The sequence below is a fragment of the Galeopterus variegatus genome, unplaced genomic scaffold (assembly GCF_000696425.1).
Source record: "Galeopterus variegatus unplaced genomic scaffold, G_variegatus-3.0.2 Scaffold8941, whole genome shotgun sequence".
In the NCBI taxonomy this organism is placed as follows: domain Eukaryota; kingdom Metazoa; phylum Chordata; class Mammalia; order Dermoptera; family Cynocephalidae; genus Galeopterus; species Galeopterus variegatus.
Window position 1 is genome coordinate 580 of NW_007735052.1, and position 26,956 is coordinate 27,535.

The window sequence follows — 26,956 nt, forward strand, 5'->3', positions numbered from 1 at the left end:
AGCAGACTTACTTCTACGTTACCGCCTGCTAGTGGCTTTTGATTCCAAATGGCAACATTTTTAATCCATCAATACTTGTTAATCACAAATTATGTGCAAGAGTTTGTACCCCAGTTTTTCACTTCTATAATTAAATCCTATATAATGAGTTTCCATTTCAAAAGTTGAATGTATAATTTAGGGCTATAAGATCAGGTTGAAATGACCAGGTTTTAAGATTTCATGCAAAAACAAAAGCACAAGGGAAAAAAGAAAGAAAATTCTCCATCTTCTAAACATGATTTCTCAGATTGTCTTTAAAGCAACAACACAAGGATTCAAAATGTATCTCCCAAATATGATTTCAACCAGTACAAGTGAATTTTAAGTCTATCACAAGGATATTTGCTCCATTGAGAAAGTTCATTCTGGCTCAGCCTTGGTGCAAATCACCAGCCTCTCCACCCTAAATAGTTCCCCATAGCTTGAAAGGCACAGAACGATAGCTGAAATTATAATGGAACTGACCTATGCACACATTCTCATCGTCCAGCTGTGCAGAAGCATTTCTGAAGTAGCCCAGCCTGCATAACTCACAGTGCTGCCCTCTAGTGTTGTGTTTACAGCTCACGCAAATGACTGTGTTTAGCAGATCGATATAACTGCATCGATTGGAGTGGCCGAAGCATTCACAGTCTTGCAAGGAAGAACAGAAATGTATACAGAGTGTATACAGTAGCAGAGTAATAGCACACTACATGCTCGGATAAAATGAGGGATGGAGAAAAGATGGTGGAATGGCATTACATACATGTGAATCAACATGACACACAGCGACAACAGGTGGTGCGACTGGCATGGAAGCAGCATGTTTCAAGCAGTATAGAAAGGTCGGACATTCACAACATGACTGAAGACTGTTAATTCTTGGCAGGCACAATGAACAGAAGCATTTGCAGGTGTACACCTTTTAAAATTTGGGAAGGTTCAGTTTCCACTGATGCAAAAGTCTAATTTTTGCACATGGAGGACTTTACTGTCTTTCCACCGCTTCCCATTTTCTCTTCATATTTGCAGTGTTAAAAAAGAGGAAGGGAAGCATGTGAGTATTGAGGGTCTGAGTCTGCTATCACCCACGACTCCTTTGCCTCACTGTCCTTTATGTCAAGACAGTAACTCAGTCAGGGCTTCACAGAAATCACGGCAAATTTACTAGGAATCTAGACACAAGTTCTTATTTTTGTTTTTCCCCAATGCTAAGAGAAGAAGATGGCTTTCTTAAGTCTTTCTTCAGGCCAAATCAGCATGTTTATGTGTGAGAGAAAACACACACACACAAAACCCAACACACAAAAATACAGGGAGATTATTTGTATGACAAAAAGTGCTCTTAAGATTTCCTTTTCTTTCAAGTTTCAAGCAAAGTCTGATAGAAAGAAGGGTTAGACAGCTACTGTATCCCCAGATGTCTTTTCCGTTGTCTCTAAAATGTTAGAGATGGCTCTGAGACTTAGGAGTGATGGTGGTAGGAATTAGAAGGGCGACGAAGAAAAGAGGGTGAGGACAGTTGGGGAAGGCTGGAGGGTGACTAGATTTCCTCTCTCTTGCATCACAAGAAGTTGTTAAGCCAATTCAACCTTTTTAAAAGGAATGATGAAGACCAAAGACTCTGCTGGTATAAACACTCATCAAATCAAATAGAAAAAGAAAGAAGTGTAAGGGGTAACTAGGTGGGAGATCTATCATGTCTTCTCAAAATATGAGAAAGTAGGGAAATATGGGGTAGGCCTAGCTGGACACTTATAAGGAAGGTCAACCATGATACTGCAAACTGAGTTTGTCTAAAAATACTTCTGTACTTAATGTCTAGCTTTTATTTTATCTCACTAGGAAGCCAAACACAATCACTACTGGAATTCACTCATTCACTCATTCATTCATTCAATATTTTATTGATTTGGTCTACTATGTGCCAGGAATTATTTTGGCCTACATAAAATTTTGGGAATGTTGCATTTTGATAACCACAGTAAAAATGAATAAGTGTTGTCAAGTAAGAAGAATAGGAGGGGTAACTAGCTTAAAAATTTTTTTATGACTGTATTACTGCTCATCAGAACAGTGTGGATTAATTTATTAGTGAGCTAATTACTACAACAGGGAGTTGAAGTCAAACTTCTGATGGAATGAAGTCAAATTTGGTTAGCAGCAGAGGAGGTCACTGGAAATGGTACAGAGTAGAAGATGCCCAGCAACTTGGGGATCCCAGCTGCTTAAAAGAGAGGCAAGAAGAAGGAGCAGATCCTGAAGCCAAGCCGCTTCCTTTGTTTCAGGTCAGCTGTATCCGTATGTCCACGTGTGCAGGGAGTGGAGGGTGGGGGTGGGGATGGGGAGCCAGAGTGGGCAGGGGAGGCTTTGAGACTCCAGCGCAGCAGATAAAGTAAGAAAATACTGTAATAAATTTAGTACTTAAGGAATACCAGGTTAATTAATAACAATACTACCAACAATAGAGTTACAGATTACCAAATTGAATTTTTTTGGAAAACAAGAAGCATTTCAGCCTAATCCACTCTACTTCCCTGATTTACACCTTGTTCATACTGGTATTTCTGACTCCCTAGGAAACCAGAAAGGCTTCTAGAGCCTTCCTTGGTTGAGCCTTTGACACAGGGAGATTATTCTGGCTTGGAGTCTCCTGGGAGCAGTGGTTGCAGGGAGGAGACCCAAGTCTCCAAAGCTAAATGATTCCTGAGGATAACAACCCTCATCTTGAGAGTGGCTTGGAATTCCTGAGGAGGTGGCCATAACAACCCTGTGTCCAGCTTCTCCCTCCTCTGGAAGATGCCCCTTACAGGTTGTCCTTCAGACTCCTCAACCCAGGCTGGTCCTTGGTTCACCTAATTTAATTAATGCAGCCTTTTTCCAAAGTGTCTTTTTTGTGTGTATGCAAAAACTCATTCTAGGAACTTTTTGGAACTACGCAGTAACAACCCTGTGTCCAGCTTCTCCCTCCTCTGGAAGATGCCCCTTACTGGTTGTCCTTCAGACTCCTCAACCCAGGCTGGTCCTTGGTTCACCTAATCTAATTAATGCAGCCTTTTCCCAAAGTGTCTTTTTTGTGTGTATGCAAAAACTCATTCTAGGAACTTTTTGGAACTACGCAGAAACTTGTTGTCAGGAAGCTTGTTTAGCAGGTAAGACAAATGTGCTCAGATAACTAGAAAACAAAATAGTGGCACAAAGCAATCTAGGTAGAAGGAGAAATTCATTTAACTTAAGGAAAATTAGGAAAAATGTCCTGCAGTACCCTGCAGTACCTGACTCTTTCCTGAGGTAAGGTTTATTAAAAAATAAAAATAAAAAAGTGGGGAACGAGCATTTCGGGTGAAAGGAACAGAGTGAAGAGTGTGCAAAATTGAGGAAATGTAGAGAATAAGGCTGGAGAATTCTTATAAAATGATTCCTTTATGGATATTTAAAGGATGCTGTAGGATCTACCCAGTGACCAGAACTACAGTCTGAGCTCCATCTGACAAAATTTTGTCCAAGAAAAAAAAAAAGTGTCCCTAAGGTTCCCGTGTTCAACACTATAAGACCCACTCCATGAATCTCCATAAACATGTCAAATGTGACATTGTTGCCTACTATTATTTAAATTCAATGACTAGTACACATTTCTGTAATGACATTAACTCATTTGTGGGATTGTTGAAGACCAATTTGTTAATTTTGACAGGACAAGTTAAATAATTATGTAAGAAACCACACTCAGCTAAATACAATAGTATAAACATTCCAGAAGATAAGTGGATATTTAAAATGTTTAATAAACATTAGAATGTTTTATAATCTAGGAAATGGGCTAATGATAACTTGGTTCTTTTAAGACTTCTGGGACCTTTCTTACACTTTGGTAGAGCTATCTTCTCTGGCTATGATATATTTGACAATGCAAAATGAGAAAAAGATCTTTGAAAGTGATTTGAAAAACATGAGAGCATTATATAAATGCAAGACATTTCAAGTATAAGTATTAGACTGCTTTATTATTTTTCAGTGTTCAACAGAAAAGTAATTCACCACTCCTTAGTACCTAGTCCTTCCACATAGACACAGAACCCATTAATGATCATGAATGATACAGTTTGAGTTGCATTATCATATTAAGATTCTGAAGGGATAATATTAATAGTTTAATAATTCTCTTATGCTCCAATTCACTGATTTACCATGTCCTCCCTTCTCTTCTTATAGAGTTCATGGTCATCCTTATAATCACTTCCTCTTATAACTTTTTTTGCCCTCCCAACCCCGAATCATCATCTCCTGGGAAAATGTGATCCTGATTAAATTCTCTGCCTCCCATGCCTACATCCCAGCAGCTTAGACGTAGCTGGAGCTTTTTTCCAACCATTCTGAAACAACTCTCACTTAAAGTTCACGACCACAAACCTCAGTGGGTTCCTCTGGCAATTCTTCCTAAGACAGGGGACTCTGGGCCACCACTCTCTGTCGGTTCTCCACCTTCCCTACCCAGCATGGCCCATTTCTCTTTTTTGCCTTTTGTCCTCATCTCCTCAAATGTCTCAAGGCTTAGTCCGTGGACATCTTTGCCCTTTAGGTTCATCCTAAATGTTTTTTACTCAGCCCTATCACTTTAAAAACCATCTACATGTGAACCATTCTAAAATAGTTATTTCCAGCCTGGACCAACTCCCCAGTTAGTGAGATGCCTTCACATTCATATACTGTATTCAACTGCCTTCTCAGCAACTCCACTTGGATGTTTAATAAATGTGTCCACATTACCATGTTCAAACTGAGCTCTTGGGTTGTCTTTCTAAACCTGCTGCTCACCCAGGCTGTCGCATCTCAGTAAATGACAACACCATTCTTCCAATTGTTTAGCTCAAAATGCGTGGAGTTGTTCTTGACGCCTCTCTTTTTCCCACCCTTTACAACCAGTCCATCAGCAGATGCTTTTGGCTACGGTTTTAAAATACATTCCAAATATCACCACCTCTCATCACCTCTGTCTCTTGCCCTGAGTTAAAGGCAATATCACTCCTCACCTGGATTATTGCAGTCTTCTCCAAACTGCTCTCCTGGCTTCCACCCTTGTGATAATCTCTTCTCCACACAATAGTCAGAGAGACCATTTCAAAATTTAAATTAGGTCATGACACCCCTCTGCTCACAATCTTAATGGTTTCCCATTTCATTCAGAATAAAAGAAGAGTGCGTTCATTCCCAAGTTATGTGGCCATAGCTTCCCCGGGGGAGTCACTGCTCTCTCTCCACTTCCCATGCTGTGCAGTGCCTCCCTGTTGCTCCTCAAACATGTCAGCACCTCCCAGGGCCTTTGTGCTTGCTGTTACCTCTGTCTAGAATATTCTGCCCTGCTCCAGACACCCCTATCATTTCCTTCCTCACTTCTTTTATAGGTTTCTAGTCAAAGAAAATTCTCTGGCCACTTTATCTGAAATAACAGCCCCCAACCCAAACACCGTAATCCCCCAATTTCCTAATCCTGCTTAATGTTTTTTTCGTAGACTTTATAACATCTGAAAAGTATAGTTAAGAAAAAGATTCTCCCCCTATGCTCTGGATGTAAATACATCAGTGCAGACCGTGTCTGCTTTGCCCATAGTTGCAACCACAGAATTTAAAACATCGCTTGGCACATACTTAGCACTGAAAGAATGTTGTCGAAAGAAAGAAAGAATGAATGATGATCCTGAGGCACCTTCCTCTGGGAGACAGAGGAAGACCCAGAGGAGAGTTATGTTTAAATTCATTCTTCCACCATTCGAATTCCCTAAGATTCTGGCTATATCTTATATATTAAAGAGTTTAGGAAAATAACAGCCACACAAGAACATATAACTGAGTTAGTGATTATTTTAGCTCAGAGTTGACTATATATCTATGCACAGATCAGTTTAGGCAGAAAAAAGCAGATTTCCAAAAATTGCCATGGCTTTATATAGTTTTTAATCTCAATTGTATTGTAGACTGCATATATATATATATATATATATATAAGCTATCTATATAGATAGCTATATTATTTATGTATCTTTCTATATACATGTACCAGACAAGTTTTATTACTATTGTGTGAACAGAGCTAAAGGGGCTCCCTAAAATGCATACACATGGTGTCACACAGCAAGCATGGGCAGCACATATTTATTGAGAACTACACTGTACCAGGCACCATGTACTGAGAGACAGAGTGAATGAGGCCCCGTCCTGCAGAATCTAGAGTAGGGTTTCTCAACCTCAGCGCTCTTTTGACATTGTGGGCCAAATAATTATTTGTTGTGTGGGGCTGTCCTGTGCATTGTAGGATATTCAGAAGCATTCTTGGCCTCTATTCACTAGATGCAGTAGAAACCCCCAAGCTGTGACAACTGAAAATGTCTCCTGACATTGTCAAATGTCCCCTGGGGGGCAAAATCCGTCCCCCCCACACCGTTAAGTGCCATTAGTCTAGTGGCCTAGAGGGAAGATAGAAAAGAAAAATATATATAGATATATCATATATATGATATATATTGTATCATATAAGGCAGTTATGACCATAAAGTACTTAATAACCAAGAGACTAAAAGGCTAGAGGTGTTTTAGAAGGGAGAAAGTTCAAAGTTGGCTTTCCAGACCAAAAAAAGCCTAAGTCTCTTCTAAAGCTGAAAAGGTTCCTTCTGGCTGGGACTGGCTGGGGAAGACCTAGGCATGTAGGAGTTATGCGGAAACGAAAGGTTGGAGAGAAAGAGCGTAGAAGAAAAAGAATGTTACGAAGAGGAGGGGACTAAATTTCCCTTTTGTGTCCTCTTTCTTACAGCTCTCCATGTTGCCTGTAAGTACATTATTATATTACTTGTGTCAATACGAGGGTATTTCAAAAAGTTCGTTGAAAGATTAATACTGTTTTTAAACTCCATTTTTCCATGAACTTTTTGAAGTACCCTCATGTAACATAAAATACTCTGACTGTAGAACATGTAGATTTTTTTTTTTTTTTTGCCAAATGAGGAAAGCTTATTCAAACCCTGAGCTGGTGAAAATCCATTTCAGTCATTCAAAAGAAAAAGGGTTTGGGAAAAAGACTTTAGATAGATAGATAGGGAATCAGAACTCTAAAAAGTCTTTTCCCCTCACTGCATTAACAAAGCGATGCCTCCTCTGGGGCTGAGGGGCCTCCCCCAGGGGTGGGAATGAAGAGGCTGTAGCATTTTCTTGTTCTTTTTCCCACCCAACCCTCTCGCAGCCTTATGTAGATATTGAAGCTCTTCCCCGCACATCACTTGGTGACATGTGGATTTTTCTCTGAGAAGCCTGCTTCATTAGGTAGCTTCATCCTGCCTCCAGGGATGTATTTGGACCTCATTAGTGCTATGTCCTCAGGAAACTAGAGACTCAAAGATGCAGGGTTAAATTCCAGGTCAGGAGGCCTGTTGTATACCCAGCGTGCTTCACATTTATGCTTGACATAAAAGAGAGGGACTTGGTCAAAGTCCCTTTTGCTTCCTTTCTCCTTCACCTCTGTGGTTTCTTTCCATAGATTTTGCATATGATAGACAAGGAGGAGCATCCCTGCTGTGGCTTTAATGACTGCCTGCCTGCATGACACACCACGCGCCCAGCTCGGTGTGTTACCCTCTGAACCTGAGGCTACTCTGTTCCCAAGGAACTTATTTCCCAAAATTTCAAGCCAATTTTAATTCCCCTTAAAAAGGCACCTTCAGTGTTGTGCAGTTAAAAGCACATTGTGATGAAGTTTAAGATGTGGTTTAAGTACCATCGGTTTCCCTTTTCCCATCTCCTTGTCTCTCTACGCCACAGAAGGACAAATTCAACATTGATTAAAATCTGAAAAATGACTTGACTAAATTCAGTAAGGAATATGGAAGCTATGATGGTCATTTTCACTAAGTGGGTCAAATTAATTTCAGATTTTGCTAATAAATGTATTTCTTTGTAAGAGGTGTTTCATGAAAAAAACAAAACAAAACAAAACAACAAAACCCAAACCACAACATATGCCCAACAGTCAAGAGTGGAAAATAAGACATACCTATTATACAGGACATTTAAAGGGAAATGGCAAAATAAAAACAGAAGTTTTTACAAAACAAAACAAAACAACAAAACCCAAACCACAACATATGCCCAACAGTCAAGAGTGGAAAACAAGACATACCTATTATACAGGACATTTAAAGGGAAATGGCAAAATAAAAACAGAAGTTTTTATGTTTCCTGAAAAATCTTCATTGTGTGAATGACAGATGCTAGTTGGAATGGGCCATTTGTGAGTCAGAGATGAGATACTGTTTGCTTTCATTAAAAGAAAGTAATTGTAACTATTATTTTCAGATCATATAATCAATGCTTGACCCAGTGCAGATCTTCACTGGTATTTTTCAGTTTTATTCAAAACAACGTTTAGAAGCATAAATTGCAAGGTGTTTCAAAGAAAGTAATTGTAACTATTATTTTCAGATCATATAATCAATGCTTGACCCAGTGCAGATCCTCACTGGTATTTTTCAGTTTTATTCAAAACAACGTTTAGAAGCATAAATTGCAAGGTGTTTCATTTGTCACAAAGTGAAATGGGCACCATACGTGGAACCTGCAATTCTGGTCTCATGAAAAGCATCCTTGAAACTCACTGTTAGTGGGTTTCTTTATTTTCAGTGCAAATGTTAGTGCTCTAACATGCATGGTCTAAACAGGAGCCTATACTGTTATAATTCTTATTCACACATTAATCTTTCAGAAAAGGAAAAGCATCCTTGAAACTCACTGTTAGTGGGTTTCTTTATTTTCAGTGCAAATGTTAGTGCTCTAACATTCATGGTCTAAACAGGAGCCTATACTGTTATAATTCTTATTCACACATTAATCTTTCAGAAAACAAATGTTGCAGCATTTTTAATTGCAGTCCAATTTCTGAGTGAAGCATTTATTTTTCTTACAGATGACATTCTCAGTACTATTTGATGCATTGATTGATATCAGTCAACATGCCTCACCAATAAGATAATGGGTACACATCACAGATATTCCAGATTCATACAGTGCAATGTTTCACAACACATAACACCATGAAATCACTGTATGAATCCAAGAATTCCTACCTCTCTTGTGGTTTGCAACTTGAACAGAAGAAACTGTTGACAAAGCTAATTTGGGAGCAACTGGATAGGTTTAAAAGAATGAACAGCAAATTAGAAACAATAGTGAAACGTTCAAACTGTAATAATTTATCACCAACCCACTTGAAAAGTAGCCCTAAATGAAGAGATTATTTGTATCTGTTGTTTCTGGAACTTTGTTTCAATTACAAAGGAAGGCTTGTATTTGGCTTAAAAATGGCTCAACATTGTCAGTAATAAAGTTTAGAATCTTTATTTTCAGAGCAAAAATAATTGCCATTTAAATCAAGAATCTGGTTAAGCAAGAATCATTCCCATAACAATATGTATATTAGGATCCGTGTTTGTACAATACTACAATTTTTAAAATAGCAGTTGTGTTGCTGAGTTAATTAGTAATATCATTCCCTTAATTTGCCATGTCATTCTTTCTGTCACCATAAACTAGTCTACATATAAACGAGTTAGACTATTTTTGCTAACCTGGTGAGACATCACAGAATGTAGTCGGTCACAATGGTCAGCCATTCAGCAGTACTCAGGCCTTGGTCTCAGAGTCATTTGAACATGTGTACCTTTAAAAACTGTAGTCTTCTCAACAGTTATTACCTTTGTGATGATATCAGTTTGTTAATGGCAAGGCTTTTCTCTCTAAGTTTGCCTGCCATTTCTTGTCCAATTACTTATAAAGAGTTGCTTGTGAAAACAGCAAAAGCAGAAGAGAGTCAGATCTTCTTTGCAGACGTTGACAAGATAAAGTATGTCTGTGCAGAACTGGCCTCTGCTACGAAGTGCACCTTTTGCTAAAATTTCAAGTTCAAGCACTTTATTCAACTGTGCTGCTCCTCAAATAGATTAATTTGAACTCGCTGTCAACACTCTAAAAAAGAGCCACTGGCATTACCTAAATGATATTTCTGAAAGCTTTTTGTCCTTAGAAAACATAGCTAAATAATTAAACGGGTTTATTTCAGGTTTCAAACAATGCATAATTGTGTTCAGCTCAAAACTCACTGTGGAGAAGTGTTAAGTCTTAGATCTTATCTTGTATAATTTGTTGAGCTATGAAATTCAATGGGAAATACTGAGTGACATTTCACTGAAGTTGCTGTCATTGAACTTGCCAAGGAATAAAGCCACTAAACCTCCCCCGAATCATCACAGAATTATACTAACAGGGGCGAGTTTGATCTGTATATCTTCTTCCACATATGTATGCAGAAACTTGAAAAAATTCATTTGGAGCAGATGATTAAGATAATTCTATTTGCTAGTAATATATGTATCTAGGACAGTCTCGATTTCATCACTCTGATCAAGGACTGCAAATGCAGCCCTTCCAATTTGACTCCTCAACAAATCGCTAATATATTTTGTTTTGCTTAGCAGCTATTTCCTGGTTCCTCCTTTTGCTCATTTCCTCCTCCATCTATATTCATTAGAGTTTAAAAGGAACATCCTGTGTATAACTAAGGAAGGTGGAAGCCAAAGATGTGCCTTTTTTTTTTTTTTTGAGAAGGAAGAGGCAAAACAATACAATTTTATATTAAAATAAACTATTTATGCATGACTATATATATGTGTGTGTGTGTGTGTGTGTGTGTATCGAGAGATGTTAATGTGAATTAAACACTACACTGTAGCTTATAAAGTGTATTGCCCAGTTTTTATAAGATCTATTTTTTCCTGTGTAACCACACAGCTGTCTGTCAGTGTCCTTTTCTATCTTTCAACATTAGAAGTCAGAAAACAATTACTGCTCTAAGGACAGACAGAAAACAGTTTACTTTTAATGCTGGTAGACATGAATGTTAATTGATAAAGGAGAAAAAGGGGAAAGTCCCAACAAAGAAAATTTACTGTGATGTGTAAGAGAGAGAGAGAGACAGAGAGAGAGACTGCTCCAAATTTTTGCATCAATATGGAACAACAGTAAAAGAAAACGGATCTATTAGCTGTGACAATACTATTGTTGTGTATTTTCCCAGACCCTCAGCACGACTGAGGTACTGGTCAGTTTACTTAAGAAGAATAAAAGGGAGACAGTGGAAGGATGCCTGTGACACTCACAAGTTTCTCAGACTTATTCATTCTCCGTAATGTGATGGCTACAGAACTCTAGGCTTCTCCCGGGACTGACTGACATTGACTGTGAATTTGGTAAAGGGCTTATGACTTCTATGCCATCTAAGTTTTTCCTGTCTTTCACTTTAATAATTCTGGGATACTCTTCCTATAAGAAAAATGATTTGAATTATGATTCTTTCAAAGACATGGCATTTATAATAATGCTCTTATTTAGTGCTAAGAAATGGTATATGGGATTTTCCCCCAAACATGTGGGATTTTGTACCAGGAGGAATTTTACGTGCTCCTACCTTGTTTTGGGTTAGAAACCTCAGGGGAAGAAATATTCGGCCATATCCTATTAAATTTTGGAGGATCTGCATGCATCAGGAAAAATCAGGGTATGTTATTTTCAGCTATAATGTCATTTGATCTAAACAGAAAATTATATGGACAAAGACACAAACCCCACAGCTGTTCCTTAACTTAGCTGTGACGCACTTAAACAAAACATGACTCCCGCACCAAACAAGAGCAAGCAATTGATGATTCCCAAAACATTGAATGGACATTAAATATATAGCCACTACCCTACCAAAGCTGTACATTTACTTTTGAAATAAGCTAGAGTGTTCTTTCCCAAATAACCAACTAGAGACATCAACCATCTAAACTGTTATGTAAAGCTAGTGCCTGAAACTAGAAGATAACACTAAAGACATAATTTCTCACTTGAGGATTCCACTCTCTTCAATTTATATTTACAGATATAAACTGGTTGCATTAGTCTTTTGTGAGGGAGTCTTTGGGGTATGTTTTAAGTGTGAGCCATTATCTCTAAAAAGAAGTGGATCTATTTTCTATTTTTATATATGCAATTTCTTAGAGAAGAAAAGGGAGATTACTGTTGGTTCTGGCTTAAAAAGAATAGTCCAGGTTGCTTCCAGTCATATCTAAGGCTTGTATATATGGGTGTGTGTATGTTTTCATGATGCTGTTACCTCAAAATGTTTCTAGAGTTATTGGTTCCAATCCACAAATAACTCAAAGCATTGTTTAATTTAAGAATTGATATTATTTCTTTCTTGGATCTGTGAGTATTTAAAGAAACAAACCAACCAACCCGACTAAGGAAGGTAGGAGAACAGCTAGGCTTAGGATTTGATGTTCTAAAACTATTTTTGTTAAGGTGCCTAGGCCATAACTATTAAAGCAGATATTTCATGATTCAAATCCTACCGTCCATTGAGTCCTGCACAAAACCACATCTCTTGTGTCATCCTTCAGGACCGCCCGAGTCCACAGTGACAGCTCTTGCCTCTAAACTTCTGTAGCATGTTACTGTTGGTACTCATGATTTCTCACTGATATGTGGACAGGCATGGATTTTCACATTGCAAGTTAAAATTTCACAGGTCTCTTTTTCATTCTCCTAATTAGGTTGGATCTCTTTGAAGTAAGGGCAAAGTCTTGCAGAGAGGGCTTCAGTAAATATCTGATAATTGAGAAACTGATATCAAGTGGCTAGGTTACTGTAAGCAGGTATTATTAGATTGTTTTCTCCTTAATTATATTTAGTGAATAACATTTTTGTAAGACATGGGATTTTCACCATGACTTTATTTTTTAAATATTTATTAGAAAAACTGATCTAACAGATCTAATTGAGCTGCTGCTCTCTGTTTTATTCTGGCCTTATACACATATACACAAAGGCAAAGGAAATCTTAATGATATTGCTATATCGACCTAAATTTATCAATGAAAAAACAATGTAATAATTTTCCACATTTGCATCCAGGTATTAATAAGTATATATTTGGTTAACTTAATATCTCATTCTTAATTGTTTAAAATTTTATTTTGTTTTATAATTGCAAGGTCAAGTAAAAAAACAGCTTAAAATTAGCCTATTACTCTCTGGTTACAAAATTACTCTAAGATCCTGGCCTGTAGTAAATATTCAACAAATATTAGTAACAAATGTTTAATTCCCAGAAATAAATTAGGCACATGGGAGGCTATATTAACAGTAGAATTGAGACAAATTCTCTTATTATACCTAATTGCAATGAAAGTCTTTGCAAAACATAAAGCTTCTGAGAATTCTTAGCCAGCAGGCCAGTTGTTTCAAGTAGTTTTAATGTACAAACAGCAAAAAAGTTATAATGCATTAAAAGTATTTGTATTGTCCCTTTAGGTGAACTGTTGCAGAATTTATTAATTTCATTTTTTTCACAAATCAACTGGGGAAAATCTTTGGGTCAATGTGAAGGTCTCAGAGTAGTAGTTTGTTACACGACAAAAGGCACTGGGAAGCTGAGGAGTCTGGTCCCAGTTCTGCCACTGAGGGGCTGTCTGGCTGTTAATTTCTCTGGACTCCAGTTTCCTTATCTCTAAGATGTAGATGCTGGATAAGAGATCTCTAAGGGTTCTCTCAGCCGACAAATTCTGTCACTCCAGTGGTTCTCTCATGGCCTAGCAGCATCACAGTAAAGTTCGTGGAAGGATGAAGCCTGTTAAGATGAGGCATACAACCTTTGGAGCATCGAGGGGATTAAGCATCCCTGTGTGAAGGGGAAATGATTGCCACAGCTTTCACTATGGACCTTTCCATTGTCACAACGAAACACAAACTGGAGTTGAAAAGTTATCATTAGAGTGAGGGGAGGGATCACTATATGCTTGCACATGACCAATCACTCAGAATAGACTTTTATGGAAATCCCTTCTTAAAGATTTGGCTCCATACATCTGGGAAAATGGCCTGAATTTGTGTTGACGATCTCCTCCACTGGACTCCAAAAACTATGCCTGTGTGTATGGAGACCACAATCACCTACTCCACGACTGCCCCCTTTAGAAATAAACAAAATATCTGAAACGTCCATCAGATGCTATTTTTCTATTGTTATTTTGAATTTTCAAATTACATTTATGGAAAGCCTAGAACATACCTATGTAGGGGAAAATTATCTAAGATATGGTGCAAGTAAATAGAGCTCAGGCTGGGCTGGAACCCCAAGTTTACTACTTGGACAAGTTCTTTAACTTCTCTGTGCCTAAGCTTTCTCATTTGTAAAGTGGGGATAATGACACTACCTGCTTGGTTGTTGTCAAGGCAGAGCGAGTTCATCTTTGGTTGGCATTGTAGTGAGTATTCAGTAAATGTTAGCTCCTATTCTATTTGTGGTTGCTGTTGTAATAAAAACCAGATTACTAGAGTATAAACAGTTCCCAAAGCAAATGATTCTGATATGTTAAAAAAAAGCTCACTTGGGATGTAGCTTATTTAAGGCAAAAGTCCAGTGCTAGGGCCTGTATCAATTCATACTATTGTTCAGAAAGCAATAAAAATTATTTTATAATACTGTGGGAAATATTTGATGTTTAAACTTTAAAGATATGAAAATGTTAATTTTCATGTTTCAGTTTACAAGTACATGAGCTTAGATTATGAATCAAACATTTAGTTTTTCTGAATTTTTTTTTGTTGCTAAGGACTCTTCAGAAAACTGTTGTTAACAACTTAGTTATGGCACTTGAAGTCCATTTTCATGAATCAGAAAAATTGAGATTCCAATTATGAAAATGAGGATCTGGGAGAAAATTTTTTTTTTCTCTCTGCCCCAAGGAAAGCCCTCTGCACTGTAAGTTGGAGAGAACTGTGTTAGAATTGCTAAATCTGACTGTCTAGTGCTGGCGCCATAATGAATCAAGCGAAAAGCAAGCTTGAAGCTGAAACCTAAAGACATTTATTTATACCACGGAAGCTTTAGAGGTAGCGTTGCTTTAGAATAGTAAGTTGCCTCTATCACACGGGGCATTCATTAAGCATGATTAGTAGGCAGTTTTCAATTTACTGGGCAAGCAGCCTCTAAGACAGAGTAAAATGTGACCATGCTTTTCCCATCAAAGCAGAAGTTTACTCAGTTTTTTCTAGAATAATCTACCATGTACAATCTCATACTTTAGTAATTTAAATACATGAAAAAGTAGATTTTAATGTTATGATAGAATGTAAAAAGTTCTAGTTTGGAAATTAAACACTGAGCTGGAATCCTAACTTGGCTACCATCCAGATGACTTAGACCATCCATTTAAGCCTTAGTTGACTTATCTGTAAAATGATGAAGTTGGATGAGTTGCTCTTTAAGTTTGCTAACAATACTAATGTCTACGTAATTTTTGGTTCTAAAATATGGCACCCTGTGAGAAACCATGATATGAAAAGCCATTGCTGAGAGGATGTTAGCAAGCCTTCATTAAACGTTCTTCTTCCAGGGGCATATGAAGAAAGTATCAGGTGGACATAAATTCACAGGGTCCCTTTGGGTTTAAACAGTCACTGCTGTTGTTCCTCAGGGAATCTGAAAATAGCATTACTGATGCCTAGAAAGGAGTCTACAGGAGATCTTAAAGCTCTCCAGGAGAAATCCCTAGAGTCTTGGAAGTAATCTTACTATCTTCACAGCTAGCTGCCTACTCTCAGAAACAGCATCATTCAACTGGTGGGGAAAATAGAGTTTAACGTGACAGTGGTAGGTCTCTCTTTGAGACGGCACATAGAATTTTATTTTGCTATAAGCAACTATCTCAGAGAAAAAAATTTGGTTCACTGTCATAGAATATGTATAAGCATGTTTTATAAATTGCATAGCTAATTTCATGAACTGTTTCAGGTTTTATAATATATCTGACATCTATACTTTTCCCCTCATCCTCAGTATATGGGGATGTTTCGTGGTAGAGGAAGGGCATATTTTGATGGTGGGTGGGGAGGGTCACAGCGCCCTGTCCCCTGTCCTCAGACACCATGCTTGTAAGTTCTCCTGTTAACAATACAATGAGGTACCAGAAAATAAACTACAGGACTCTGGTTCCTGGCACAAAAATGGGTCATTTGGGAACAACAGATCTTTGAAGGTGCAATGTAGTGGACTGAAAAAGAGAGTCTAGGGTAGGAGTCAATAAATCTACAATTTTTGTTTTCTAATCTCTTCTTGGTATAATGTTATGAGGGTAGCCTTTGGAGTCAGGCATTCCTGCCCATGTTACACTGGGCAAGTTACTTGGCCACTCTGAGCCTCAGAGTTACCATTAGTAAAATGGAATTCTGTAGATATGTGGGAATTTCTCCCTACAATTCTGCAATTCAAAGCAAAAAGCTCTGCCTAACTTTTTTCATGAAGTGGAGTGCTTAATTGGAAAGCTTTCCACTAATACTCCAAGAGGACTTCAATGGATACCTACACCATTGAAGTGATTACTTCAGTGAGAGAATACACAGATAACTCTTCGAAGTTTTATCATAGGACCTTTTGGAGATCTTGGAAAATCTTGTTTAAGCTAGGAATTCCCTGATCCCACAGATAACCAGCAAAGGCAGAGATATCAGCTCACACTTAAAAAGTGTCTTGACATTCTAAATTCACGTAGAAAAAGCAAATTTACTCAAGGTGGGCAGTTGTTGTCAATAAAGATTGGTAAATCCCTCAGAACTCTCAGAATTTTTATTTATTTTTTTAAGTAGGAGATTCCTTTCTGTCCTCCACTGAAATATTTGATTCATTCTTCAGGATAAAGAGGCAGCTATGTCCTAATGTTCATTCAATTTTAGGATAACCACAAAGGTTTCATGAATGTGAAATGCTAGATACACAAATATGAAATGGATCTGTGATGAGGATACTGGGTACATGATATAACAATCCCAAAGGCATTTCACCTGGGACCTTAGCTTTCCTTCCAGAATATCAGCAAACAGTTCAAAATTAATGTAGCACACCATGCAATTTATCATATCACTACACTAGCCTGATAATTTTTCTCCTCATTATGTAAAACCTAATTAGTTAAAGGGCAATTCAAATGAAACTTTTATTTGAGGGATTTAGAAGTATTTAAGCAAAGAGAAAAACAGAAAAACAAACACTACAGCTCTCTGGATGGTATGAACATGATTATTAATGACCCTTGGGTGGGAAAATGATTAACCTTGTTATTTTCCTCACGATCCAGGTTTCTACAAAAAATGGTACTGCACGAAAATATTTGGATGCTGTATGGAAAACAACTTCTACAAGGTCTCCAACTGTCATCAAATGTTTTCAAGTATGAAAACATCTCTGGGCTTTCTCAACAGGCTAATGGATCCGTGCAGGTAGCACTTCCCTTGTTTAATAGTTCTGCCAATTAAATAAAATTAGAGATGAATTTTTATCTCTGTGATGAAGGCAATGCTCATTATAAGACAAAATGGGAAAATGGAATATTTCCCTTAAGTGAACTGCTTCTAATTGAATAAATTGGTGGTGGTGGTGGTGGTGGTGGGGCAGCCAAACACCTTCTTCAGTATTCTATGCTTTATCTACTATCATGTTAGTCAGTTGAAAGTAACTTGAAGAAATCTATAAGCAGGTTCACAAAATATTTACATCTCTCTTTCCTTTTGTTGGTATTCTAAGAAATATTTCTACTTACTTAAAAATTCTAAAGTTTTTGAAATGGTCTTTGTCGATGTGATCTTTCATTTCATGAATGGTTTACCTTTAACCTTTGACTCATCTGTCATCTGCTTTTGTAAGAAGTGATAATCACTCACACAGAGCTATGTGCACATTAGGCCAATTCTTGCTCGTCTAATTATGCTCTTTATAATATACTGTTTAACATAATTAGTGCAATCATTTGCTTTTCAGGACTGAAGATCAGATACTATACGTTAGAAGGTAATGATTAATTTATCACTTTAACAAAAACACCCACACCAAACCAACAATTAATTTGGGTCAACAGCATCAACAAATGTTCACTTGGATAAAATTGTGAATATTTACTTATAAGTGCATGATTCATTTTATAAAAAAAAAAAAAAAACCTGAATGACTTACTACCACATCAGGTAAAGTAAAAAACATAGATTATACGGCTCAACTGTCTACAGATCTATTTTGGGATTCATTAATTGCTGACAATATAACCAGTATTTTTTTGGCCATGACCAAAGCACATCAGAATGACTGAGTTTAAATCAAGTACCCTTGGAATGATTGGGAAACCTATTTCCTAATAGATAGACAACAGCAGGTACAAATGACCTTAATGGGAAATTTGTTTCAAAACCATTTTTAGCAGATGATCGGAAAGGATGACCACTCTGTCCATGCATTTGAATCTTAATACAGGAATTGACAATTTGAGATTGATACTGAAATCTATGAGGGCTCCCAAACCCTTAGTCATTGTGAATTCAGCATATGTATGTGAACTTATGGTTACATACATCAATAATTTACATCTATAATACACATCATGTATTTACATTGAGATATGCTTTGATGATAAGAGTCTCATGGATGTTACATCTGTTATAATGATACCTTCCTGTATGGTTGGTGGAATTATATTCATTGATTCCTTCTTTGGGGTAGAGGGGAAAATCCCAGGAAACACTCAAACTCAGTTAATAATCCAATCAGCTTCCTCCTCTATGGCTTACACCTTGAAAACCCTGTTCCTGTGCCCTCTAGAACAGGCAATGAGTGATCTACATGTGAATTCTTGCCCTTTGGAGAGGAAAGGAATCTACCAGTGCACACAACAAGCACCTCATAAGCCCACAAAGAAGGAACTTGCAAATGCCATTAAAGCAACCTAGAAGATACAATCATGTTTGATGGTTTTACTGTAAATCTCTTTACCTTAAAAACCAGGCAACAGGCAAGCTAGGCATGTGTGATGTTGGGCAACCCCTGGAAGCTCTTATGTCCTGCTTGCTGGAAATCTGAGGAAACACCCATCTCACTCCAAGCAGAACAGCTAGAGGCATATTGAAGGCAGGGTACAAACTATCACTTTTAGTCACAGGATTTTTGTTAGGTCTTAGGAGTTAAATTTTCCTAGGTTTCTTATAATAAAGATTAATACATTTTTCCAAAGGCACAACAAAGCATCCTTTCAGGTCACCACTGATTTCAAAATAAAACAGTGCAAAACAAAACTGGAATTTCCCGATTCGATGTGTAAAAGGCCAACATCTGCTGATGCTTAGAGATGGGGATGTGGTGGAGGCGGCCAAATGAGATGTCGAGTGAGCAGTACAGTCCAAGGGTCCATGCAACACACAGCTGACATTCCAAACAGAAACACACCCCGATGCCAAAGAACTACTTTTCCATCCATCCATTTCTGAAATTTTTGGCAGGCCAGGTCGCGATAGCAGTCTCAATAATTTGTTTCAGCTTGCTTCTATTTGGTTCCTTTTTGCTCTAAAACGCATGTGCAAATGCTGTTGTCAAGGCCTGAAAGGAGCACATTTGGGGTATATCTACAGGTAGACAAATGCCAAGGGAGGTATTAAAACAGAAAAATTAGACAATTAGAGATGAAGATTTTCATTTGCAAGTTTGTAGCACTGATGCTCCTTCAACAAGATCACAAAGAGGATGCTCTAATATTAGGCTAGTATCTAAATGGGCAAGAACAATATTTCTATTTACACAGCAGCCACTTTTCATAGCATTTAACACATCTGGTGCTTAACAAATCAGTGTCGGGGACTATTCACAAGCTTAAGCAAACTGGGTTGATTTATAAATTGGAAGACCTGACTGTGCATTTATAAGAAATGGGAAGTTGTTTTATCCAAATTATCAGAGTATTGCTTTTCTGATGGATGTTGGGTGTTGCAATTCTTCAGCTGCTGCTGCTAACACCGCAATCACCCTACAAGGCACAGCACTTATGACATGGGCTGTGAGGGGTAGGGAACACCACAGTGAAAATTCTCTTCACTTACAGTGTATAACCCCGGCTTCCTCGGTTCTTTATTTCCAATCAGTTATTCAGCAATTATTCCAAGGTCTTAACCATCAGAGATTAAGAGTGCAATATATAAAAATATGTAAAATTCTGCTCTTAAAAGTCCTTGGGCCTTTTCTTAATGGGCATTCCAGGCTTGGTGTTAGGGTGTCATCGTTTTACACATGAGCTACAATCTGGTTCTCCCATGATAGTTGAGAGAACGTTCTTTGCAGTGATACTAGAGAAGGGTTCCACAAAGGGTTGAAGAGGGATTTCTCCTCAGTTGCTTAGATTTCTAATAAGAGATTTCTTGCAAGAATTTCTAGTACTCTGACTCCTAAATTCTGCAGGTATTTTTTTTATATCCCTTCTCTATGAAATTGGAACCTAACAAGTCAAGAAGACATGGATCACTGTATCTTAGGAGGGAGAAATGGATATACTAATTATCTTTTTTCCTTCATTCCTCCAGAAAGACTAATGATCATAAACCTGCCTCTTTCAGGCCTTCACAAAGCCTAGAGTTTAATGCATTAACAAAATTCCCTCCTCCTGACTTCATAGCCTTTTCCTTGGGTTCTAATGAATACGCCCAAGGCATTCACTGACATTCATTCTCTGCTTTCTAAATTATGTAGAAATCCGCATCCAGTCCTAGAGAGACAGTTCAATTTATTTGTCGTTTACTAAGTATGGGTAAATAGGACTATTTATATTTTTGTTAAATGACCTATGGTTGCCTAAGTAATTGCACCTCTGTACAGGTGTACTTCATTGATCAAAAGTAGTCAGGAAAGCTGTGGCACTTCCGTGTCCACGGAAGAGTTATGTATAAATAACTATTTTATCTGTGCTCTCACCATATCTGTGCAGAAAACCAACACAAATATGCAATCATAGAGAAAATACTCTATTCCATCAGAAATGGACCCTGGGAAAATAGATCTGAGGACCTGAACAACACAGCAAAGCTGGCCTAGACTTGGTTTGGTGATTTTTTTTTTACTTACTACCAATACTGGAAATACTGGGGATACCTGCAGAGAAAGAAAACAACAAAGAAAAGCAGTTAACTATTTATTAGTACATGATATCTTTAACGTAGCATAAAAATCTCAGAAACCTGAAACTTGGTAACATTCAGACCATAAGTAAATCAGCACAGAAAAACTGTATACATATATCCAGCCATCAAAAACATTTTGCTTTAATTCTAGATCTCCTAGGCTCATCAGAGTTGAGAAGTTAATGATCAACTTCAACAGCTGGTCTGAGGAAGGCTCATGACATCAAACATTTTGTGCTTGCCTGTAAGGTTAATGAACATTTGCACGTGGTTCAAAATAGAGATTGAGCTAGGTTTATGTTCTGGGCACAGAGTACCAAATATATACCATGTGGACCTGTGCAAAAATATCCACATATGCAATAGATCTTTTTAAAAGTGCTATGAGATGCATGTGTTAGCTGCTGAAAATCATTTGGTACTTTATTTGATTAATTTCACATAACCATCATTTTTATTCCTCATTTACTTGTCAGATATGTGGATTAAACTCTGTAATAGAAACTTAATTGAGCAGAATAATTCAAGAATACATTAGGTTGTTAATACTGATCATGTACATCATTGATTTTCAGCTTTCTCTTTAATTCACAAGTTGTGCTAAGGTAGTGGAGCCATCTCAGAATGTAGCTGGACTTGGTATAAATGTGAAGTCAATTTAGTCTGTTTCCAGATTAAAACTCCTAGCCAAGAAATATGGTGCTGTAGCCTAGAGCGGGGGCACAGGAGCCAGGCTGTCTGAGTTTGGAGCTTGGCTCCAACTCCTAAATTCTCACTGACTGTGTGACCTTGGGGCAAGTTGCTTAACCCCTCAGTGGCTCAGTTTCCTACCTCTTAGGGTTCTTGTGAGCATTATACAAACTGACAGATGTGAAACACTCAGAGCACTGCCTGACAGGAAGTACGTGCTATAGCTGTCTTCAATGTGATTACTAGTACTGTTCTAGCTGGTTCGTAAAGCCACACCATGATAGATATTGCTAATTAAAAGTCAGAGTTTTACATCCTGGCCACTAAATTTGGGTAGTGGTTTGGATGAGAGCATGAGATGGGAATCACACAGACCTGAGTGAGAGTCCTGCTTCGCTACTGACTAATTGGGTGATTTTAGGCAAGTTCCCCAGCTTCTCTATACCTGTCTCAACATCTGAAAAGGGGCTAATAATATCTACTGCATAGGGCTGCAGTGAGGATTGAATGAGATAGTCCATAAAAATGTCTGACACATGGTACATAGCCAATAAATGATATCTGTCAATGAGTTGTTCAGACTCGTTCCCCACATCACTGAAGTACAGTAACAGGTGGTGACTCCAAAAATCATTAAACTTCTACTTTAGTATTTATCTTCGAACGACTGCCCTCTGCTTATTTTAACTAATCATTGTCTGGCTCAGAGATTTCTAGCTTTCTATTCTTTAGAAACCAAGAGGTATTTTCCTATTTCTTAATAGGGAATGGGGAGGAGGGGTAGAATGAGGAATTAAGGCTTACTATAAATTTTTTTTAAAAAAACTCTGGAAAGAATGAAATCTTATTTTTGGTTCTTAGATACATTTAATAACCTCTTGATTTTAAATGCTCAGAGTTTATAGTGCCTCAGTTTAATTACTGATCACTGATCAACTCAAACTGGAAAGCCAAATTTTCACTTCCATGTTTTAGCTCTATCCCATGAACTCAATTTCAAGCTGAATGCAATTTCTGCAAAGAACTGCTGCATTCCTGTCCTGACACTTTGGTAGACTATATTTGCTGCAGTGTGATAATGACTTGTACTGAATCTTTATTTATTTTTTTCTTTGCAAATCCCCTGTTGAGTGAGGTATGATGTCAGCATCATAATTTTAGTATCAATTGCAGAAGCTCCAAATTTCTCCATGATTGAAAATCCTGCTCCATTGCAAGGAACTGCTTGCCTGTTGTAATCTGTCAAAGAGAATGGAAGTTAGGATGGCAGTAAGAGACCTTTCATGTGTTTTCAAACTTACATGGAGTTAAAGGGCCATGCATAATGCAAGGCAAAGTTCTCAGGGTGCTTGGCCAGACACAATGGAGACCAAACCCCCAAGACCATTTGATGCAGTACTTGCTGCAGTTGAATACTTTAAAAAGAGGCAGAAATACTGCCATTCCTTTGGGAATACCAGTGCTGGAGAGCAATGTTCATTACAAGTATAAAAACCTCCCCAAGTGAGGCTGTTATGAGATCCTATTTTCCTCATGAAGATGTTTTCTTTTACCTAACATTGGAAGCTTAAAATTCAGGCTCTTCCTCATTTTGTGGATTACAATTTTTTGAGGTGCTGCCAGATGAGTCACTTTCTATTTTACTGCTGTAAAATGGGAATGGCTTAGAAAAGATTTTTAAACTGCTCATTTGAATAAACATTTTTGAAGTTCAAAGTATCTGAACACCAAAGGACATCCATTAGTATATTTTCAAATGTTATCTTTTTTCTAATGCTTCTTATTTTAATGTCCAAACACCTTGCTTTTGGTTCTGTACAGACAACAAAGAATTCAGTAAACCCACCACATTCATTTAAAAAGGCTACAAGTAAGCCATGAGAAATCCTTCAAACACTCAAGGAAATAAGACAGGAAGGGCTAGAAATGAATTGCAACAACTCATGGGGTGTCTTTGGGGTCTGTGAAAAATAAATCAATGAATGCATCCTATAACAGCAACTTCCCTGTGCAGTGACAACTATTATCTAAAGAATATGTTTACCTTTAACACTGAGCTCAGAAGTCATTTCTTCCCTTCCTTCTCTGTATCCCCGATGTGAGTTAGCCACTCTCTCCTTCGTGATCCCACAGCTCTTTGTACAGGCCTCCATGATCAATTTATCAACTTATTTTTGTGATTGTTTGTGTGTTTGCCTGTGAGCTCCAAGGGGACAAGCTTCATGTTTTATTCTTTTTGGTACTTCTCATCTCTGCCTGGGACCATGCCTGATACAGAAGAGTTGCTTGATGTGTATTCGAGCAAAAATTTACTACTTGTTTCCATGAAGGTTTCTACCATTGTGAAAATACCACTTTTGGTCATAGTATGACTTTGACCCCTATAAAGTGCTCCACTGAGACATTTCTCAGAGTTCAGGATTAATGAATAATTTTGTGGTCTTTGAACACGTCCTCCATTCTGACAGCAAGAGTTACACAATGTACAGATTCCTTCACTGCTCTTTCTTCCATGCAGCTCAGAGGCACAGAGCTCACTTGAAGCTCAGCTGGGGAAACCGGGTAGCACTTAATGTTTGGCCTATTTTCTTTCTATTCCTTTTCTCAGATCTTCCTTTTAATTCCTATTTTGATACTCTTATTAGTATTTTTTTTTCCTAAGCCACTCGGGAGTAAATACAGATTTTGTGGGACCTAAAGTGTATACAAATCTGAGAGCTCTTCTTAATAAAGAGAACATAATATTAAAAGACAAAATTAGACATGATATTGAATTTTTTTATTTAGAAGGAGACCCATGAGGGACCCTGAAGTTTAAGCTTCATAAGTTTAAATATACCACTGGAACAATCTCAAAGATACTTGGGAAAGAGAAGTAGATGATAAGTAGATAAAAAAAGAAGGGAAGGAAGAAACTGGGAAGTCTAATTCAGAAGGGGAGATAAAAAAGTGAGAGCTAAAAGGTATTTAAGAAATCATCTTATTCAGCTCTTTCATTTTACAGAAGAGGCATAAAGAGGTGCAAGTGCCTTGTCCAAGTCCACCTCTTTATATTCAGCATCGGAGCATGTAATTCCCAGTCCCTGACTGAGACATTGTAAACTTGCACTGAAGAAATGAGCACAAGTGTGCATGAGCTTTAATGAAGGGTCCTGCAATACACGGTATATGATTTAGTACTAATGCTCCCTCTAGAATAGAAATATCACTTCAGTCTGCAAAGTACATACAGGTTGAGTAAGCCAACCAGGACCAGGATGCCACCATGTGCCAAAAGAATGAGAAGGTGCTCACCTTGTAGGTACGTGCAGTTATTCCCTCCTCAACCAGCCCTTCCCACTCCCACATTTATTTTAATGTTTATTTTAAAGGAATTCTGCTGCAAATAGGGAGATGGGAACCTAGTGGTTATACGATATTTTCTTCATTTTAAAAATTTTACTACCCATCCTCCCCCTACCAAGTAACTAGCTAAAGGGAACATAGTTAAGCTTATGGGAGTCAACACGATGGAGACCACTTGAGACTACAACACATTACGGCGAGACCTCAAAAATAAATACCCTGATCTTCACAAACAGATTAATGCAGTGCTAAAAGCATTTAGTCCTTTTGAGAATCAACAGAAGCTTCAGCAGCTTTTTAAGAGGAAAGCAGAAGGATAAGGATTCAGCATGCTTCGAATGGAGAGGAAAAATTACCACTGTTATAGATGGTTTGAAAAAAAACCATCAAGTAGGTGACTAGATCTTCTTATAGTCAGACGGCAGCCATTGGGAGCTCTAACTCAAAAAAGGCCTGTCTAAGAAGATGCAGGTAACGAGTAAGAAAACATTCTGCAGACTCATTTGTGTTCCAGAGGAATTACTGCCAGTGTCCTTCCAGCCCTAGTCCCTGGTCCAAACTGCTGTTGGTAGGAGGTGCAGTGAGTTGTCCTCCAGGAACTTGAAAGTGAGGGAAATAAGATTGCCCTCACACAATTATGCTGTGAAATCCTCATATAAACGATGCAAGCAGAGATAGCTAAAGTAATCTTATAGCAATAGAAGGACTCTGGGGCCTAAGCGCAGGTGATGGTTTTGACAGAGGTGACATTAACCTGACTTACCGTATTAACGTATCTGAAGAATGAAAGGAGCCATCAAAGGGTGGAAGCCTAGAGAAGGGAGCATCCTGAGACATATGGTGGAAGTACTGGCCTAGCCTTTTCTCAGGAAGAGGGAATGGTAACCTGTAAACTTTCAAACCTTCGGTGTTCTGTTGGCATTTGGAAAGCTGACCCTGTGGTAGGACGGATGTGTCACCATGTTTCAGCCTGATGTTATTAACACTCAAGTCATTTAAATTTCCTGACCCCATGCTCACAAAGCAACCTTCTGATTATTATCTGGCTCTGCACGTAGACTTAATCACAGGAAAGAGAATACAATGGTCATAAAGACTTGAATATTCTGAACACTGTGTAACAATTATTTCATATTGTGGATGCATAAACAGGCATTTGGCCACAATTTATCTCCTCATATAGCTGCTGTATCCAAGAGGAGAATTTGCTGATCATGTGCTAGATCTCAGGGAAAATAAAATGACCATAGCAACTAATTCCATTGTGTGCTTACTGTGCGCCAGGCACTGTCTAAATGCCTTACACGTATGAATTCATTTGATTTTTATAGCAACACTATGAAGTCAGTAATAATACCAATTTTACAGATGGGGGAAACTCAGACACATAGAGACTAAGTAACTTGCCCAAGATCATCTCAGACAATTGGGAAAGAAACTAAAGTTGGAACCCAGAGGTCCAGTTTCCAGAGTTTGGGCCCATAACTACAACTCTATACTGTCTCTCAATTTACTGCAGGCCCTGATCTCTTATCTCCAGTCCTCAAATCAAAGAAACTATGAAAACTGAAAGACTTTTTTCTAAAATATACTTTCAGCACAACCTAACGTGATCTGAACTAATTTGGTGGCAAAACTGGACTGGAATTGATATGAGGTTATTATTTACAGTCTTCTGTTATCCCACGTGATGAGAATAATAATATGCTTGTGGCAGAAATATTAAAATGTTAGGGCCGGCCCGGTGGCGCACTGGATAAGTGCGCCACTTGGGAAGCGCGGCGGCACTCCCGCCCGAGGGTTCGGATCCCACATACAGACCAGTTCCCGCTCA

The 26,956-nt window shown here is 38.0% G+C and overlaps 1 protein-coding gene across 1 annotated transcript in view; it reads right to left on the bottom strand.

The window, feature by feature from the left end:
• Nucleotides 1-381: 381 nt before the first annotated feature.
• LOC103608877 (netrin-G1-like) overlaps nucleotides 382-26,956 on the bottom strand; it is a 37,329-nt gene continuing 10,754 nt past the window's right edge. Inside the window, exons 3-6 of the mRNA XM_008593273.1 lie at nucleotides 21,032-21,058; nucleotides 11,528-11,593; nucleotides 9,132-9,191; nucleotides 382-675 (exon numbers count right to left, since the gene is read on the bottom strand). Of these exons, the coding sequence (XP_008591495.1) occupies nucleotides 446-675; nucleotides 9,132-9,191; nucleotides 11,528-11,593; nucleotides 21,032-21,058 (383 nt within the window). The 3' untranslated portion in view covers nucleotides 382-445. The remainder of the gene's footprint in view (nucleotides 676-9,131; nucleotides 9,192-11,527; nucleotides 11,594-21,031; nucleotides 21,059-26,956) is intronic.